This window comes from Malaclemys terrapin, chromosome 15, assembly GCF_027887155.1.
Source record: "Malaclemys terrapin pileata isolate rMalTer1 chromosome 15, rMalTer1.hap1, whole genome shotgun sequence".
In the NCBI taxonomy this organism is placed as follows: domain Eukaryota; kingdom Metazoa; phylum Chordata; order Testudines; family Emydidae; genus Malaclemys; species Malaclemys terrapin.
In genome coordinates, this window is record NC_071519.1 from 29,567,994 (window position 1) to 29,586,634 (window position 18,641).

Below are 18,641 nucleotides of genomic sequence, written 5' to 3' on the forward strand. Positions count from 1 at the left end.
GTATGGGATCCCAGTAACGAGTGAGTGTTGCGGGAATGCGGAATCAGTCAACGCTACGCTCATCTGATGCGGCAACTCATGGTGTCGGATGTCGTCAGATGGTCGAGGGACATCTACATAGAACACATCACTGGACATCAACAATACCAGGAGGGATGAGCTGGAGTGCCGACGATAAGCGCAGCAAGGAAAGTAACTGAAAGACTTCCCTGATAGATTGTATTTCCTAACTGGACAACCTACCCTAATTCTCAATTACTGAGGGACAGTCTCCATTCATTGATATATTTTGCTTTCCACAACCAAATCTCTGTACAACTTCTCATGAGTGATGTACCTGAATACTTGGATGCTCATATCCAAACTGTATTCTTAAATGTATTCACCTAAACTTGAATTATTGCTGGTAATGTACTCTATGTATCATATGACTTTTAAAAACAAATTGTATTTGTGGATAATCTAAGCACTATACCCAGATGTGCAGACACTCTTTTCTCATCCTGTGTATTACATAATTTTTGTTTAACATTAGCTTTAATAAAATTGTTAATCCAGCTCTCAGAGAGGCAGTAGATAGACACAGTTAGGCTGACCTAACTATGGCACACTGGGCGTGAATGTTTTCATAGCCCTGAGCGACGTAGCTAGGTTGATCTAATTTTTAAGTGCCGACCAGGCCTAATTTTTGCTTTCTTTGGGAATTGTAACAGCACTTTGTACACTTTTCTGCAAGACAAGTCACTGTAATTTTACCCCTTTGAAAGTACTTGTGGTCTGATATGGAAAATTCCTAATAATGGCACCTGAACAACACTGCAATTCTTGGCGAAAGACTGGTATCTATCTGCAGCGCTAAGAGACTCTTGGAGATCTTAACTGATCTGACAAATTCAAGATAACTGAGGGGAGAGTTCAGACTTAATGACACCTACACAGATGGCAAAATGCTTCTGAGGAAAGAAATTGCCTCGCGTCTCCTGAAGTATTGTCAAGGTTGCTAAGCCAATAATGTGTGAAGAAAAACTGTGTCAAAGTGAATTAAAAATTTCACAACACAAGTCTGGCTGTGATAGGAATAAGGCAGGCGAGAAACAGTGACTGGGTGGTGGTTTTTTTTCATCTATACTATTTTATTAAGTATTTATCACAACGTATTTTGCAATTATTGGGTCTCGGGGAGGGAGAAAGGGAAATGTGGCATGAACTTTACATTCTGTGCTTTGCACTCAGATATAGAGCTGGATTGATATTGATCCCTTGTCTCCAGCTGACACTGATGTACCACAGGGCCATTGAAAAGAGACTCTGCTTGGGTGCCTGTCTGGCTAGCTTGTCTGGCTTTTTGCATGTTTTCAAAATGTGATTTCATGGATCCACAAGATATGCTGTGCCTCTGACTTTTGTATGGGCTTTCTGGAAGTGTATGTGATAGGCCCTGGGCCTCCACTCTTCCCAAGGGGGGGAGCCCCATGACTCCAAGATTGGATTTTTGGCTTCAGCATCTCTGTTTCTTAGTGTGACTCCTTGAACCGGGCCAAATGAGCTTGGACCCACTGGAGACTTCCCCTCTTAGGAGCAATGCAACCAGCAGATATTTGCAGTGATACAGGACAGCCTTTTCAAAACAAGACATTATTTGTGAACTGGAATTCAGTATTTAGGGACAGTGGTGAGGCAAAGCCTAAATGCATGTCCTGCCCTAACTTGCCAGCTCCTCCTTGCTTAGTTAGGTGGGCCCCTCTGGATACATCTACACAGCAAAAAACAAACAAAAACAAATCAAACATTGGCAATGAGTCTCATAGCCCAGGTCAACTATGGGGCTAAAAATAGCAGACATGCATGCTCGGGCTGGAGACGAAACTTCGAACCTGGCAAAGAGGGAGAGACTCAGGAGCACAGGCTCTGAATCTCTCTCCTGTTCGGGCTTCAGCCCAAGCCCAAACATCTACCCTGCTATTTTTAGTCTTGCAGTACAAGCCCCACTAGCTCAAATCAGTTGACCCAGGCTCCAAGACTCACTGCCACCAGTCTTTTTTTTGCACTGTGTAGATGTGAACCCTCTTTGCCCTGGCCTGGAAGACAGGCGGCCAGTGCTTTCCTGTAGCAAACCTCCCTGTCCCTGCCCAGTGGTCCCAGATTGAATTACTCCATTTGCTGGAAGAGCAGGATTCTTACTGCCCTCTCCTGGCATTTTAGTTCTTCGTCTGGAGTGAGTCCCAGTTGCACTGCATTCTAATGTATGCCCTCCCTTGGGAAGGAGTTGCGGTCAGACAAGTAATTGTTCATCTACAAGCAGGTCCCTTTGGCTAGCAGTTAACAGTCTTTAAAGGTTAATGGTTCAGTCGTGGGTCTCCATTGTGTCTCCCAAGGTAGCTCTCTTCATATGTTGAGAGTTCTTGATAGTCCAATCATATCAACCTAGACATGTCTACAGGACCTGCACCCAGTCAATTCATTGCATATTCCCCCTTCTTTGGAAAGAAATTAACCCCTTACTACCAAAGGGGCAGCAATAAAATAGTGAGTGGGGAAACTAAGTCACACAGACACTTCATAAAAATAATACAAAAATTTCCCATGTTTTCTGCACATTTTTCAATTTGACAATTCTGTGCAAAAGGCTGACACAGAGACAATGATTGATATGTAATGACCAACAGCTAGATGCATGGATTTTAAAGCCAGAAGGGGGCCATTGTGATTATCTAATCTGACTTCCTTCATGATAGACCAAAGGTGGGCAAACTATGGCCTGCGGGCTACCTCCGGCCTGCAGGACCCTCCTGCCCAGTCCCTGAGCTCCTGGCCCCGGGAGGCTAGCCCCCAGCCCCTCCCCTGCTGTTCCCTCTCCCCCGCAGCCTCAGTTCACTGCGCCACCAGCGTAATGCTCCAGGCGGCGGGGCAGCGAGCTCTCACTGGGCAGCACAGCTGCAGAGCTGTGGCATGGCTGGCTCAAGCCGGGCAGCGTGGCTGCCTGTCCTGGTGCTCTGGGGGGTGCAGCTGTAGCACCGCCAGCCACTGGTGCTCCAGGCAGCGTGCTCAGGGGGGGTTGGATAGAGGGAAGGGGAGTTTGGGGTGGTGGTGAGAGGGCAGGGAACAGTGGGATAAGGGCAGGGTTCCTGGGGTGACAGGAATGAGAGGAGGGATTGGATGGGGTGGGGGCATCCGGGGGCAGTCAGGGGACAGAGAGGGGTGGATGGGGCAGGGGTCCTGGAGGGGGGGGGGGGCGGGCTGTCAGGGAACAGGGGTGATTGGATGTGGCAGGAGTCCTGGGGGGGCCATCAGGGGGCAAGAAGCAAGGGAGGTCTGATAGGGGGAAGGAGCCGGGCCACGCCTGACTGTTTGGTGAGGCACAGCCTCCCCTAATCGGCGCTCCATAAAATTTTGGAAACCCGATGTGGCCCTCAGACCAAAAAGTTTGCCCGCCCCTGTGAAAGATGCTATAGGATGTTACCCACTAATTCCTGCATAAACTTAATAATTTGTGGTTCAGTTACATCTTATCTTCTAGAAACTGATCTAATCTTAATTCAAAGATTCCAAGCAATGGCTAATCCACCCTATGCTACATTTCAGTTTTATGAGATGGTCTATTTGATTTATAATAAAGATGGCTCATGCTGTATACCTAATCCAATAATTAAATACCAATTGAAGGGAACCCACATAGTGTTCATATACACAGGTTTTGAAGGAAGAGCAAATTGTTTTCTTCTACAAAAATGAAAGTGTTCTAGTATCTGAATTCTGGTAGCACCATCAATGTGCTAGGGCTGCTCAAACTCATGTGAAGACATAATCCCTCTTGTGAGGAGCTAACTATCTGAGAAGACAAGTAGTATATGAAATATAGAGGAGCAGTATAAAACACAGAATGTATACATTTCGCGCCCTCCCCCCCCCCCACACACACACACAATAAAAATCCATAATCCTCAACTACCCCTTTGACTTAACCAATGTTAACTGGCTATATTCTTGTAAGCATTTTGACAGCGGTGGGTCTGGAGGAGAAAGATGAAGGCGGTAGTGGCCTTCTAGATCAGTTGAGGGAGAGTATTCAATTCATAAAGGTGTTGTGGAAGAATGTACAAAGGCAGCCCATCCATTGACACCTCTTACTCTTGTTTCCCAACAAGAGAAGCCTGGGATATGACTAGTGTCTGTTTTCTTATTGGTGGGGATATTGGGTACGGTTAATTTGAGATGGGTTGAGGGTGACTTAATGCAATATCAAAGCAAACAGAATTCCAATGTTGTGATGGTTGTTGGTGGTGTTTGGTTATTAATAAAAATGCCACCAAATGATTACCTTTAGTCTTGTCCTTCTCTCATGACTGCAAGTTCTGTGGTGTGTCTTGAACAGGATGGATGGCTTATATAAAGAAGAAAATCAATTTGTGAGCGGTGCATGAGACAATAAAGAAATAGGTGGGGACCATATGGTTCCAGCCTAGCAAAAAGGCACAAGGCTAATGTTTATAAAAGGAACCTGGACTTGGCAGTTCCCCTTGAGTCCTGATGCGTTGGAGTCATCTGAGTGTGGTGTTCCCTGAGCATATCCTGTGAATTGGAGTGATAGAAAGGTCGCCCACAATCCATTTAATGAAATGGTATGTAAGTGTAAGAGAGGGTGGAGCAAAGCATCATTTCAGGAATACCGCTGGGTTTCTGCGCTTGGGAATGTCCAGACAAAGGTTCTAAGCAGAGAGACACTGATTTCTGTTTTAGGCTTAGGAGATGATCAGCCATTTAATCGTGATTACTAACTCAGTGTGGGATCTTGGGCAAATCAGTTAATCTCTGCCTCAGATTCCTCATCTGTAAAATAGGGATATTTATCATCAAAACAGCCCCTATAAGGTAAGACAAGCTGAATAATAAATACTTTGAGATTCTTGGATGGAAGGAGTTATACTATAAAGGTGCAAAGTATTATTAAACTTCATGCAACAAGGAGTGAGGTCAGTTCAGAAGTAGTCTAAGTGTAAGTTAGTGTAGACATTTACTTCCTTTGTCTGTGTCCAGTACCAAACCCAGGATAACAGTGGGTGAATGGAAGGAGGAGAGGGATAAGGCGAGGAGGAAATGGCATGGGTTGCGTTTGTAATGTGACTGAACTACACACTTCAATTGCTCATGTGGACCAGATTGGCCTGTTTTGTGGCCTTATTAAAAGGCCAGTTTATGGGAGGAGTTCCCCTTGAATAGTCATACTGCATGAATATTGACTTAGTTAGCATCACTTTAAACCATGTTTCCCGCTGCAGTTCTTTCAATATTGTGTTCTAAAGAGAGCTGACTGGCCATGTGGCATTGGCTTTCTTTGTTCACAGATGCTATATTTAATTGATAAACAGTAAAAAATACATTGACTATTTTGTGGATGGTACTTTACAAATAAGCAGTTGTTGTAGCTACTAATGGGGCTATGCTATCATGAATGGGAGTGGGGGTATCCAGCAGACAGTCTTTCTATTAAGATGTAATCTACACTAAAAGCTTGCCACTACTCTGATATTGCAAGAATCTTGTTGAAGTTCTGTGTGACCCACTGACTCAGATTTTATTGTTTCAGTGGTTGGTTCTGCTAAATTTCATCACACTTGATTGATGCATTACAGTACATAAAGTTAGAGAAAATTAAATGAGCTCTAAGGGTATGTCCACACTGCTATTTTTAGCACTCTAGTTCAAGCCCTGCTCCTGCTGGTCTGTGTATCCAGGGTGGGAGGCTCACTCCCAGCTGAAGAGTAGATAAACCCTAGGAGAATCTTGTAGCCTTATGTTAGAGAAATACACGTACCTTTTACTCTACACTGAAAATAAATCTTGCAATTCCAACTCCACATACGTGCCACTCCAGAGCAAGGTCAGTTTTATCTAAAATTGTCAATTCGTCTGACTGTGGGATTAGCTTGTGTTTTCATATAGTTAACAGTAACACTGTGTTGCTGTGCTTGTGACTTGCAGGGTCTTTATATGGTTTTGTAGCACACGTCATATGAGGCGAGAGCCGAGTCCTTTCCCAAACATAATGCAACATATGCAAATAGAGCAAAATGAAGTGGTATCAGTGGTGCCTGTACAGTGTCTACTAACCACAGTGTTTATCAGTGAAGCTATCTGCTGATCACCGCCACATGGTATTCACATGCCTCTGAGGTATTCAGCGGTTGATAGGACTAAATCAACAGCCTGATTACTATAAATCAACGCTGTTGACTTTCACAGAATTTCCCAATGCATCAGTGTACAGTTACACATTAAAAGTTCAGCTACTTAGGAGGGTAAAGCTTTATCACCTGAAAAAATACAAGCTGAAATCTTATATTGTATGGCCTGTTATTCTCTGGAAAAGTTAGCAGGATCACTATTTCAAGGAGCAGCTAAACAATGCTAACACCAAGTTAGACTAATGCTGAGCATATATGAAGTTCTGCACAGTATATTGGATTGTGGGCCTTAGATTGCCTGTGACCTGCTATTGTTACATGTCTCAGAGTGTGTCTACCCTTAAAATGCTACAGCGGCACATCTGTGCTGCTGTAGCGCTTAAGTGTAGATACTACCTATACCAATGGGGTGGGGGGTTCTCCTGTTGGTGTACATAATCCACCTCCCCAAGAGACAGTAGCTAGGTTGATGGACAAAATGTTCCATCACCTTAGTGCTGTCTACATGGGGACTTAAGTCAGCTTAACAATGCTGCTCACGGGGGTGGTTTTTTCACACCCGACTGACTGACACACATAAATTGACCTAATTTTCTAATGTAGACCTGTGTGAATCTGTATATTCACCCTTTTTACAGGACTATGATAAATTTTGTACAAAATATGCCTTGTGGGGGTATCATTTGAAAACTCATACTTTGCTGATCATTATTGTCCTGGTAAAATGTGTGTGGCAACATTGTATGTAAAGTTATAAGTTTCTACTATTAAGATATCAGAGGGGTAGCTGTGTTAGTCTGAATCTGTAAAAAGCAACAGAGGGTCCTGTGGCACCTTTAAGACTAACAGAAACTCAGCAATATCATCAATTTATCCAGCTACACTCTCAACCCAGCAGAAGAGTCTGTCCTATCTCGGGGACTCTCTTTTTGCCCCAGCACCCCCACGAACATGATACAGTTCTGCGGTGATCTGGAAGCCTACTTTCGCCGCCTCCGACTCAAAGAATACTTTCAAGATAACACTGAACAGCGCACTGATACACAGATACCCTCCCACCAACAACACAGGAAGAACTCCACATGGACTCCTCCTGAGGGTCGAAATGACAGTCTGGACCTATACATAGAATGCTTCCGCCGACGTGCACAGGCAGAAATTGTGGAAAAACAACATCGCTTGCCTCATAACCTAAGTCGTGCAGAATGCAATGCCATCCACAGCCTCAGAAACCACCCTGACATCATCAAAGAGGCTGATAAAGGAGGTGCTGTTGTCATCATGAACAGGTCTGATTCTAACTCTCCAATACCAAATTCTACAGGCCACTTTCCTCAGATCCCACTGAGGAATACACTAAGAAACTGCACCATCTGCTCAGGACACTCCCTACACTAACACCGGAACAAATCAACATACCCTTAGAGCCCCGACCGGGGTTATTCTATCTACTACCCAAGATCCACAAACCTAGAAATCCTGGACGCCCCATCATCTCGGGCATTGGCACTCTCACTGAAGGACTGTCTGGATATGTGGACTCCCTACTCAGACCCTAAGCCACCAGCACTCCCAGTTATCTCCGTGACACCACTGATTTCCTGAGAAAACTACAATGCATTGGTGACCTCCCAGAAAACACCATCCTAGCCACCATGTAGAGGCTCTCTACACAAACATCCCACACACAGATGGAATATAAGCTGTCAGGAACACTATCCCTGATGATGACACAGCACAACTTGTTGCTGAGCTCTGTGACTTTATCCTCACACACAATTATTTCAAATTTGGTGACAATATATACCTCCAGACCAGTGGCACCGCCATGGGCACCCGCATGGCCCCACAATATGCCAACATTTTTATGGCTGACCTGGAACAACGCTTCCTCAGCTCTCGTCCACTCACGCCCCTTCTCTGCCTACGCTATATTGATGACATCTTCATCATCTGGACCCATGGGAAGGAGACCCTGGAAGAATTCCACCGTGATTTCAACAGCTTCCACCTCACCATCAACCTCAGCGTGGACCAATCCACACGGGAGGTCCACTTCCTAGACACCACAATACAAATAAGCGATGGCCACGTTAACACCACCCTATACCGAAAACCCACCGACCGCTACACCTACCTTCATGCCTCCAGCTTCCACCCTGGACACACCAGAAGATCCATCGTCTATAGCCAAGCGCTGAGGTACAACCGCATCTGCTGCAACCCCTCAGACAGAGACCAACACCTACAAGATCTTCACCAAGCATTCTCAAAACTACGATACCCACACAAGGAAATAAAGAAACAAATCAACAGAGCCAGACGTGTACCCAGAAGCCTCCTGCTACAAGACAGGCCCAAAAAAGAAACCAACAGAACTCCACTGGCCATCACCCACAGTCCTCAGCTTAAACCTCTCCAACGCATCATCAGTGATCTACAACCCATCCTGGACAATGATCCTTCACTTTCACAGACCTTGGGAAGCAGGCTAGTCCTCGCCCACAGACAACCTGCCAACCTTAAGCGTATTCTCACCAGCAACCACGCACCGCACCATAGCAACTCTAACTCAGGAACCAACCCATGCAACAAACCTCAATGCCAACTCTGCCCACATATCTACACCAGCAACACCATCACAGGACCTAACCAGATCAGCTACAACATGACCAGCTCATTCACCTGCACGTCCACCAATGTTACATATGCCATCACGTGCCAGCAATGCCCCTCTGCTATGTACATTGGCCAAATTGGACAGTCACTGCGCAAGAGGATAAATGGACACAAGTCAGATATCAGGAATGGCAATATACAAAAACCTGTAGGAGAACACTTCAACCTCCCTGGCCACACAATAGCAGATGTAAAGGTAGCCATCTTACAGCAAAAAAACTTCAGGACCAGACTCCAAAGAGAAACTGCTGAGCTCCAGTTCATTTGCAAATTTGACACCATCAGATCAGGATTAAACAAAGACTGTGAAGGGCTATCCAACTACAGAAGCAGTTTCTCCTCCCTTGGTGTTCACACCTCAACTGCTAGCAGAGCACCTCACCCTCCCTGATTGAACTAACCTCGTTATCTCCATACTGATTTATACCTGCCTCTGGAAATTTCCATTACTTGCATCTGATGAAGTGGGCATTCACCCACAAAAGCTTATGCTCCAATACTTCTGTTAGTCTTAAAGGTGCCACAGGACCCTCTGTTACTATTAAGATATGTTCCAAGTCTGGGGAGCAGTCACAAACCAGTTCCCCAGAGACAAAAGGCTAGGCGATGCCTCAGCAAGGTTTCAACAAAATCAAATGGACTGGTTAAGTGGCCGTCCTTTGGCAGGAAAGAGGGTGTGAGCGAAAAATCTATATCTTGACAAAGAAACAGCTTGGGGTTCCTATCCACACAAACTTTGTCTCCTTGAACCTCAGCTGGAGATGCTTCTCGAAGAAGAGAAAGAACTATAAGAACAGAGAGTAGGTGCCCCAAATTATCTCTCCCTTTCTCTGTACCCAAGGCATCTACAACACCTGAAGAACAAGGAAGCAGCATTGGACTGGGGGAGGGATCCTGACTGAAAGAAATTCAGCCAGTAAGACTGCTGAACCGTGTTGAGAGAGACTTTGCTTTGAATTCACTTAGCTTGTTAAGTTAGGCATTAGTTGCATTTTACTTGTATTTTCTTGTAATCAATTCTGACTTTTATGCCTCATCAGTGGTAATCACTTAATCTATATTTCTGTAGTTAATAAACTTGTTTTACTGATTTATCTCAAACAGTATGTTTGAATTTAAATGTTTGGGAAACTCCATTTGGGATAACAGGATTTGTGCATATCATTTTCTATTAATAAAATGATGGGCTTAATATGAGCTTGTATTGTCCAGGAGAGAACTGGGCAGTACAAGATGTACATTTCTGGGGAAAGTCTGGGACTGGGAATATGCTGGTGTTGTTCTGCAGTGTAATTTCATGAGTGGCTAGTTGTAACACTCATACAGTATAACTGGGAGTAACTTACCTGCTGGGGCTGTGTGCGAGCAGACCAGGAGTGGTAGCTCTCACAGCAAAGCAGTGTAAAAGGCACCCCAGATTGGAGAACTGAGGGAATACAGCTGTTCATCAGTCCACATTGTATCCTGGGTAATGTCACAACCAGGCTTTAGTTTCCTACAGAAATACAGCCCATTAGTTAACATTAAAGTTAGGGTCTGTTTAACTCTTAAAGGTTTTTAAACAAAGAATATGTCCATCCCACTCCCTTTCCCCTTGGAGTTTTTTCTTCCTCTTTGAGTGCCAACAGTGATTTACTCCATACAGAATGGTCCATGACCCAAGGACCTAACACTTCAAATTGGTATATGAAAAAAAAGTCTCCCACAAAGCAAGGAAGAAATCCTGGCCCCACTGAAGTCAGTGGCAAAACCTCCACTGATTTAGTGGAGTCAGAATTTCATAAGAGATGAGCAGATACATTGCAGTGGAGGTTTATTTTTTAAAATGTATTAATAAATAGTTAATGCCACTTTGCGGGTTAGCACTGAGTGGCTTTGTTGAAGGAAGGGATTCGGAGGAGGAACTTGAAACAGGTGTGCCAGAAGGAGGAGTAGGGGGTGTTACAAAGGAGTATGGAAGAAGGCAATGAAGTGTGGACAGGATAAAGGGAGAAAGAAGGATGGCTAGAAGTAAGAGCAGAGAGGCAGATCAGATCAGAGTTGTACTGAGCACTGAAGGTGTTCACTAGTAAGTGTGTGTGGAAGACAGAAGAGAGCCAGAGGGCTGCAATGGATTGTGGCAATGGACACACAACATTCCCCACATTTTGTTTTATTTCTTTATCTGGTGGCACCTTGAGGATGGGTGTATTTTGTCCCTGCTGTCCTGAATTAGTCATTCATTCGCTGAAGACCCTGATGTCCACTGTACATGCACAGACAAGTTGATGGCACGTAACTGCTCTCTTAAAGTCAAAGACAATAGCTATTCAAAAGCAACCTTTCCAGAGACATTGTCAAAGTCCAAATCAGCAGTCAAAGCCTGAAAGGGACATCAGCTTAAAAATTGCACTGAATGTTTTTGTACCTACTGTTACATGTAACCGCTGTGATTACTGGAACTGAGAAAGAGAAAATATGTTTGCTCCACTCTATTTTTTCCCCAGTTTGTTTACTTAAAGCATCTTTTAGCACTTTATTGGCCACTGTCGGAACACAGGATACTGGGCTAGATGGGCCTTTGGTCTGACCTAGTAGGGCTGTTCTTATGTTTGTATTAAGTCAGTTTTGATACTTCCTCGAAAAAGCCTCATTTCATAATGGATAGGTCATTGGACTGGGATTCAGGAGACTCAGGTTCTGTGTGTTAGGTTCTCTAGCATTGAAAAGCTGTGTGCCCTTGGTCAAATCACTTTCCTTCTCTGAGCCTAAAAAAAGCTTAGTTTAGAGAAAGCCAAAGAGCTCTCAGGTTCAATATTGAATCTCAGACATTTACAGGTGAGTACGTAGGCTCAGCTCACAGCCTGGTTGCCACTCTCTCACTTAATTAGATGATGACATTGTTATAATTGCAGATTTACCCCAATGGTAGAAATTAATCACTGCATTGTGCTGGTTGGGATGGGGGCTAGTTGTGCAGTTACCATGAAGAGTTAGCATTCTGCACCGCGAGTGAAAAATAGAGTAACCGTCTCTTGTTTCTGCAGGAAATATAGAGCTATGACTGAAAGTGGGCCCTTTAGGCCCAGTCAGTGCATATCAGCACCAGATCATTGGTGGATGTAGGTTTAAAAATGCAGATGTGTTAAAATAATTTTTTTTTTCCCCTACAGATTTTGGGTTTGGAAATTTCTATAAAAGTGGTGAGCCTCTCACCACCTGGTGTGGAAGCCCCCCGTATGCAGCCCCGGAAGTCTTTGAAGGGCAGCAGTATGAAGGACCCCAGCTGGATATCTGGGTATTGTTATTTTATTTACTAGATTAAAATCACCTTTTAGAAATGAACATTGTAATCACCTCTGAATTTCATTTAGACCACAAGACAGGCTGTTCCCCTCTGGCTTTATTTTTATAGACCAAGTCACAAAATGATCATGAGGCCCAATAGTTTTGAAGCCTAGGATCTTGCTTTGTAAAGTCACTTTGAATGCCAGGTTGGCATTTAAGGTTACATAGTAGGTGCACATGAAGTCACTGCACGACATAATTTAGCTAATCCAAAAAGCTGTCACTGTTCCTTGCAGAATGTGAGGTTGAGTGCTTGCTCATGTCCATTCCAGTTAGGTGTGCGTGCACCGCGTGCACGATTGTCAGAAGGTTTTTCCTCTAGCGGTACCCGTCGGGTCAACTGTGGAGCCTTTATGGCGGTGTATATAGGTCCCTGCCAACGCGCCACCTGCTCTGTTCCTTCTTACCGCCAGTGACGGTTGTTGGAGCAGCTCAGTCTTGCATATTACAAGTGCCTACTTAGCAGTCTTTCTTCGAATAGTTGTTGTAAATAGTTACCCATTATTGTTAATTAGTTGATTAGTACTTAGCTGGGTGATCTTCTCCAATTCCCTTTCCCCCTGACCACGGCATGCCTCAGTCTGAGGGTTTTAAGCCCTGTGAGAAGTGCCTGAAGTCTGTGCCACGTGGTGATCCACACGACTCGTGCCTTGGGGAGGATCATCAGGCGGATAGGTGCAAGATTTGCAGGGGCTTTAAGCCCAGAACAAAGGAGAGAGACTCTCGCCTGAAAATCCTCCTAATGGAATCTGCACTTCGCCACAGCTGGAGCCAGCACTGGCATTGGTGCGGGAACCCTCGGCACCGAGGAAGGACTCTGGTAAGGAGCATTGGCACCGCTTCCCAGCCCCGAGGCCCAGCTCCGCATTGCGACACCATTCACAATCGCCAGTGCTGCATAAGAATAAGGCGGCGGACAGGAGCAGCTCGCCAGCATGGCACACCAGTGGGGTGCCTCCTGTATTGGAACACCCCAAACCTGGCCTGCAAGTCCCACAGCCGTCGACTCTGGCCGTGACGGTGGCTGTCGAGTCAGGTGCGGGTGGACTCTCCAGTGCTGGAGAATTTGGAGGGAGAAGACCTCGATCTTCCTTCCACACCGGACACATTGGAAGCAGCACGGGATCTGATTGCCATGATGGCTCAATCCCCGGGCCTGCTGGCACATGCCCTGGCACCGACATTGATGGCTCTGACAATGATGGCACCGATGACGGCTCCGCCCCCCCCACCAGACATAGGGGCAAACTCAAGATGATGGGCCATCGCTCATCCTCACAACGGCACCGATCTCCAGCACCGTCGGGTTCTGCTCCGTCTTGGTCCACATCTGAGTACTCCTCTGAGTTGGAGGTGGAATCTTACACCTCCAGGCAGAGCTGGTATTGCTCTAGATCCTGGCACTGTTCCCAGCACCACTTGAGAAGCGATGCACCCCAACCAGTGCCAATTGAGTCATGGCTTCCCCAATGGCAGGGGCCGGTGCAGTGGCTCTTCTGGACCCCAGGGGCCTATCATCAGGCCCAAGGACCGGGCTCGAGGGCGACTTTGGTGGCCTTGGGACACAGCGGGGCCTCATCAGTCTCAAGGGATCCAGGAGAGAGCTGCATCCCTAGAGGAAGATCTGGGGCAATCCGACCCTCAGACAGGAGCTGTTGTCACCCCACTCCCAGTGCAAGGAAGGACACCTATAGCTGATGCACCTGAAATTGCCCTGGTGACCATCAGGGAACTAGAAGGGCAAGAGGACCCAATCCCTCCTCTGGCGTCTTCCTCCACCTCGCTTGATGAGGCGATGGCAGGAACGACTACCTCTCTGCCAGCAATGGACACCAGGGCCCATCAGGACCTCCTTCGCCGGGTGGCGCAAAACCTGAACCTACAGGCTGAGGAGGTCACAGAGGTTTCAGACCCAATGGTTGATATCCTGGCTCCTGAAGGACCCTCTAGGGTGGCCCTTCCTCTTATTAAGACCATTGTAAATACAACTAAGGTGCTCTGGCAGAATCCAGCCTCTATCACACCAACAGTTAAAGGGGTAGAACGCCAATATTTTGCCCCACAGAAGGGGTATGAGCACCTCTTCACCCACCCCAACTGGGCACATTAGTGGTGGACACCACCAATCACACAGAGTGGCAAGGACACCTGGGTCCCACTTCAAAGACCAAGGAGGCCAGGAAGCTGGACCTCTTTGGTCGCAAGGCGCTGACATCTGAGCCCCCTTACACTGTCTTTTATAAAGACATGGTGCAACTGCTCCCACAGCCTGCGTTTCTCCCTACGGTAGGCTCTCAATTCCATATAAATCAGGACATTTTCCTACCTGTGTTTGTTCCCAAGCCGCATGCCAATAACAGAGATTGCATGCTTCATTCCTTGGTCATGAGACGCGCTCTGGCTTTCTATATCGAGCACACGAAGCCATTTCGGAAGTCCCCACAGCTCTTCATCGCTGTCGCAGAGAGGATGAAAGGGCTCTCCATGTCCTCCCAACGCATATCGTCCTGGATCACGTCATGCATCAGGACTTGCTACGACTTGACCAAGATTCCGGCCCCGACATTGATGGCGCACTCTACAAGAGCTGAAGCGTCATCTGCTACTTTCCTAGCTCAAGTGCCCATTCAGGATATATGCAGGGCATCCACATGGTCCTCTAGCCACACCTTCACCTCGCATTACGCAATTTCGCAACAGTCCTGAGATGCCAGTGTTTGGCAGGGCAGTGCTGCAATCTGCAACCAGATGAACTCCGATCCCTCCTTCAAGAGTACGGCTTGGGAGTCACCTAATTGGAATGGACATGAACAAGCACTCGAAGAAGGAAAAACGGTTACCTTCCTCTCGTAACTGTTGTTCTTCAAGATGTGGTGTTCATGTCTATTCCAAATCCTGCCCGCCTCCCCTCTGTAGGAGTATTCCGGCAAGAAGGAACTGAGCAGGCAGCGGGCCGGCAGGGACCTATATACACCGCCATAAAAGCGCCACTCCAGGGGGCTCCACAGCCAACTCAACAGGTACCGCTAGAGGAAAAACCTTCCGACAATCGTGCACGCTGCATGCGCACACCTAATTGGTATGGACATGAGCAACACATCTCAAAGAACAACACTTATGAGAGGTAGGTAATCGTTTTTTCTGAATAGGTTCTTTGCATGACTGTCCCTGCTTCACTGCACTGCTTCCTTCTCCTACAGGAGTTCAAGATGTAAATTGTTGATGAGTCTGAATCACTAACACAAAGGGGAGGGAGCTGCCGGCTGCCCTCTCTCTGAGTTGAGAGAGAGAAGAAGCTATGTGCCCCACGCCATTCTGCTGCAGGCAGATGCATATTGTTGCATCAGTGTGTGTGTTTCCCTGCTTGCTGCTCTAATGGAAGAGGACAGAGAGGACAACCGAAATCGCATGAAGTGAAAGAGGGAGAAACATGCACAGAGCAGGGTTCCTTGCACTCTTTAATGCACTGTCAAACATGAGACTTTTCATTCTGAATTTGTTTTTAATCGAATTTTAGTGTTCTGGTCTTGATGATGATGTGTCCATATCCTGAAGCACCCAGAGATACAGTGCAATTCGGCAGTCTGTGCTTTGGCGCCAGAAGCACAGTGCTAATACTACATACATGTGAGAGAGTGAGAGCTCAGTTCACCAACAGGGCAGTGCATAGATGTTCACCTTGCAGCTGCTCATCTAAAGAGATCCATGTTGTTTTAGTAAATAAACACTGTCCCCATAAGCACTCCTTTTTAATGAGTAAAGGTTACATCTTTGGTGAGCCTATTATCCTGTAACTGCCAAATAACCCATTACTCTCCAACCATGCACAAGGTTCAGAATAATGTGAGTGGTGTTTGAATGTGAAAAGTGAATTGCAGAGCTTTTTTAATTGTTTAAGATCTCAGCTCATTAAAAAAAATCTCCTTGTAAACTAAAAACACAAGTGTATTTACATTTTAAAACAAAACATCTGAAAAGCGGTTTCCTCCTTCACATACCTGCCAAGACCTGAGTTCAGGATACTGTCTTTCTTGTGCTACAGTTGATAACTGCTAAAGCAGCTAATGGAAATAGTCTCTAAAAAGCTGAGTTGGCAGGAGGAAGACATAATCCTCAGCTCAGGTTTTGGCAGATAAATAAAGACATTGATTTTTAATATTTTTAGTTTTAAAATCTCAGTATGCTGGCCCAGTTTTGGTGTGTGTTTTAGAATGCTTTTCCTTTCCATTGAGGCACCTAGTGCCATGTCTACCCGTACAGACTCATGTCCCCAGGGTGTGGTATGGTCATTTAATTCCATATGGCACTATCTTCTTTGGCAAATGTAGCAAGACTGTTTCCACCTACATATTGCCAATTAACACACAGTTTCAGAAATGAATCTGACACTTGGCTTAATGCTGCTGTTCTGGTTGTGTGTATCTCCTTGCACGTCTTATGCAATCCCTCAATGGGCTTTGCACATAGCAGTGCAGAATCACAGCCATCGCAGTCCATGCAAACATTAGTGGGTTTTTTCCCTTAAAACTTTGCAAGCCAATGAACAGGAGAGGTTGAGGTTTCTGTGTTCTGAACAACTGGAATTTGGGGTGGGTTTTTTTGTTTGAACATATTCTGATGTAGTAAAGAGTGACTTTAAATCTCACTTGAAGTAGCAGCTCATTTTTCATGTATCATTCAGTCACCTGTATGGAGCTTTGCACTAGCAGCCGGAGTCTTTAGTCCATTACACACAGCAGCTTTACCCTGCTGATGAGCAAAAGGCACTGCAAACCTAGCCATTTTGGGTTAGCTATGGGTTCGTAAGGTTTAGGGGTTTTCAGGTATATGACTCCTTTTTCTTTAACACTGTTTCTGCAGGATGTAGAAACAACTTTAATTTTTTCAATGACAGCCTGGGGTTTCACTAGCAAAACTCAGAGCAAAGAGTACTTGTGTGCATCTGAAAGGTAAAAGCAGGAATGTTCTCTGTTTTGCAGAGCATGGGTGTAGTTCTTTATGTTCTAGTCTGTGGAGCGTTACCTTTCGATGGACCTACACTCCCTATTCTGAGACAACGGGTTCTGGAAGGAAGGTTCAGGATCCCCTATTTCATGTCAGAAGGTAATATATTTGTCCTTATGCTTTGGGGATTTTAAGCTCGATTAAATTAAACTCTTAAACTGCAAATGGTGGACAAGACAACGGAGTCATTAATGAACAATGAATATGAGTGTAGATGAACAGGAGTGTCCCACTTCCTATCTCTGATTAGAAACAGAAAAAAATTCACAGATAAAAACAGCAAGTAGTTTTCACTCTCCAAGACAACAAAACAAACATTCATTTTAGTTTGGAAAGCAAATGCAGGGAAAAATAAAATCACCATAATTTTAGTGTAATGCAGATTGGGTTTTCCTGTTTTCTTTGACTTCTTCTTTTAAACAAAAGCAAACAAACAAACCCCAACAAACCACATAACCAACTCATATGGGTGTCAGAGTCTTAAATCTGTGGCACACCCACATGATGATGATGTTGTTTGTTGTTATAAGACTATCAGATCTTTTCCTAGTTTGATTGATCCAGTTGTTGGGTCTTGCTCTGTCACTCTTAATCACAGACAATGAGGAAATGTTTGATAGCGTAACCCCAAAATCAATGATGTGGGTACTGGCCTGCAGGCCATGAAGAAGCTGCCAATAGTCTAGTCGAAATTAAAGGGACACTGTTTTGAACATATCAAGTGGCTTTCTGAGCTTTAAATAACATTATTATTGTTTTTTGGGAGATGCTTAGAATTAATGACACCCCGCCCCCAAACAGCACATTTTTTTAAATAAGTTGATTTTTTTTCTTGGTGTGAACTGAAGTCTTTAGCTCAAAAGATTATTTTAACTTTCAGGAAATTTATTTAGCACAAAAATGAGGTAGAACTAGGACAGTTTCCTGTTGTTGTTGCTCTTCATCAGTAGGTGTCAGATTAATACAGTGTGTGCACTGTAGCCTCTTTGCTAGGAGTTTGTAGCATGTTCCCTTTTTTACTTTATTTTTATCCCAACAGAGTGTGAGCACCTGATCAGGAGAATGCTGGTCCTAGACCCATCCAAGAGATTGACAGTTGCTCAGATTAAGGAGCATAAATGGATGCTAATAGAAGTTCCTGTGCAGAGACCCATTCTCTATCCACAAGGACAGGAGAACGAGCCTTCCATTGGAGAGTATAATGAGCAGGTTTTGCGGCTGATGCACAGCCTTGGAATAGACCAACAGAAAACTATTGAGGTAAAATAGACCTTCCCCAGAGCTATAACCCCAGAATGAGCCCATTTACTGTCCTGCGGTATTTAATCTAGGTTTTACCTGCGTCTCTCATCGCATTCTTTTTGTTACTCTTGCAACAAAGTCAAGCTGCTGCTGTATTATCGGTTGCACAGGCCCTTTCAAGGGAAGGCAAGTTACAGAAAATGTGCT

The 18,641-nt window shown here is 45.2% G+C and overlaps 1 protein-coding gene across 1 annotated transcript in view; it reads left to right on the forward strand.

Moving 5' to 3' along the window:
- The window catches only part of SIK2 (salt inducible kinase 2), a 104,356-nt gene that overhangs the window by 62,668 nt on the left and 23,047 nt on the right, over positions 1–18,641 (forward strand). Inside the window, exons 5-7 of the mRNA XM_054004873.1 lie at positions 12,014–12,138; positions 17,168–17,291; positions 18,232–18,452. Of these exons, the coding sequence (XP_053860848.1) occupies positions 12,014–12,138; positions 17,168–17,291; positions 18,232–18,452 (470 nt within the window). The remainder of the gene's footprint in view (positions 1–12,013; positions 12,139–17,167; positions 17,292–18,231; positions 18,453–18,641) is intronic.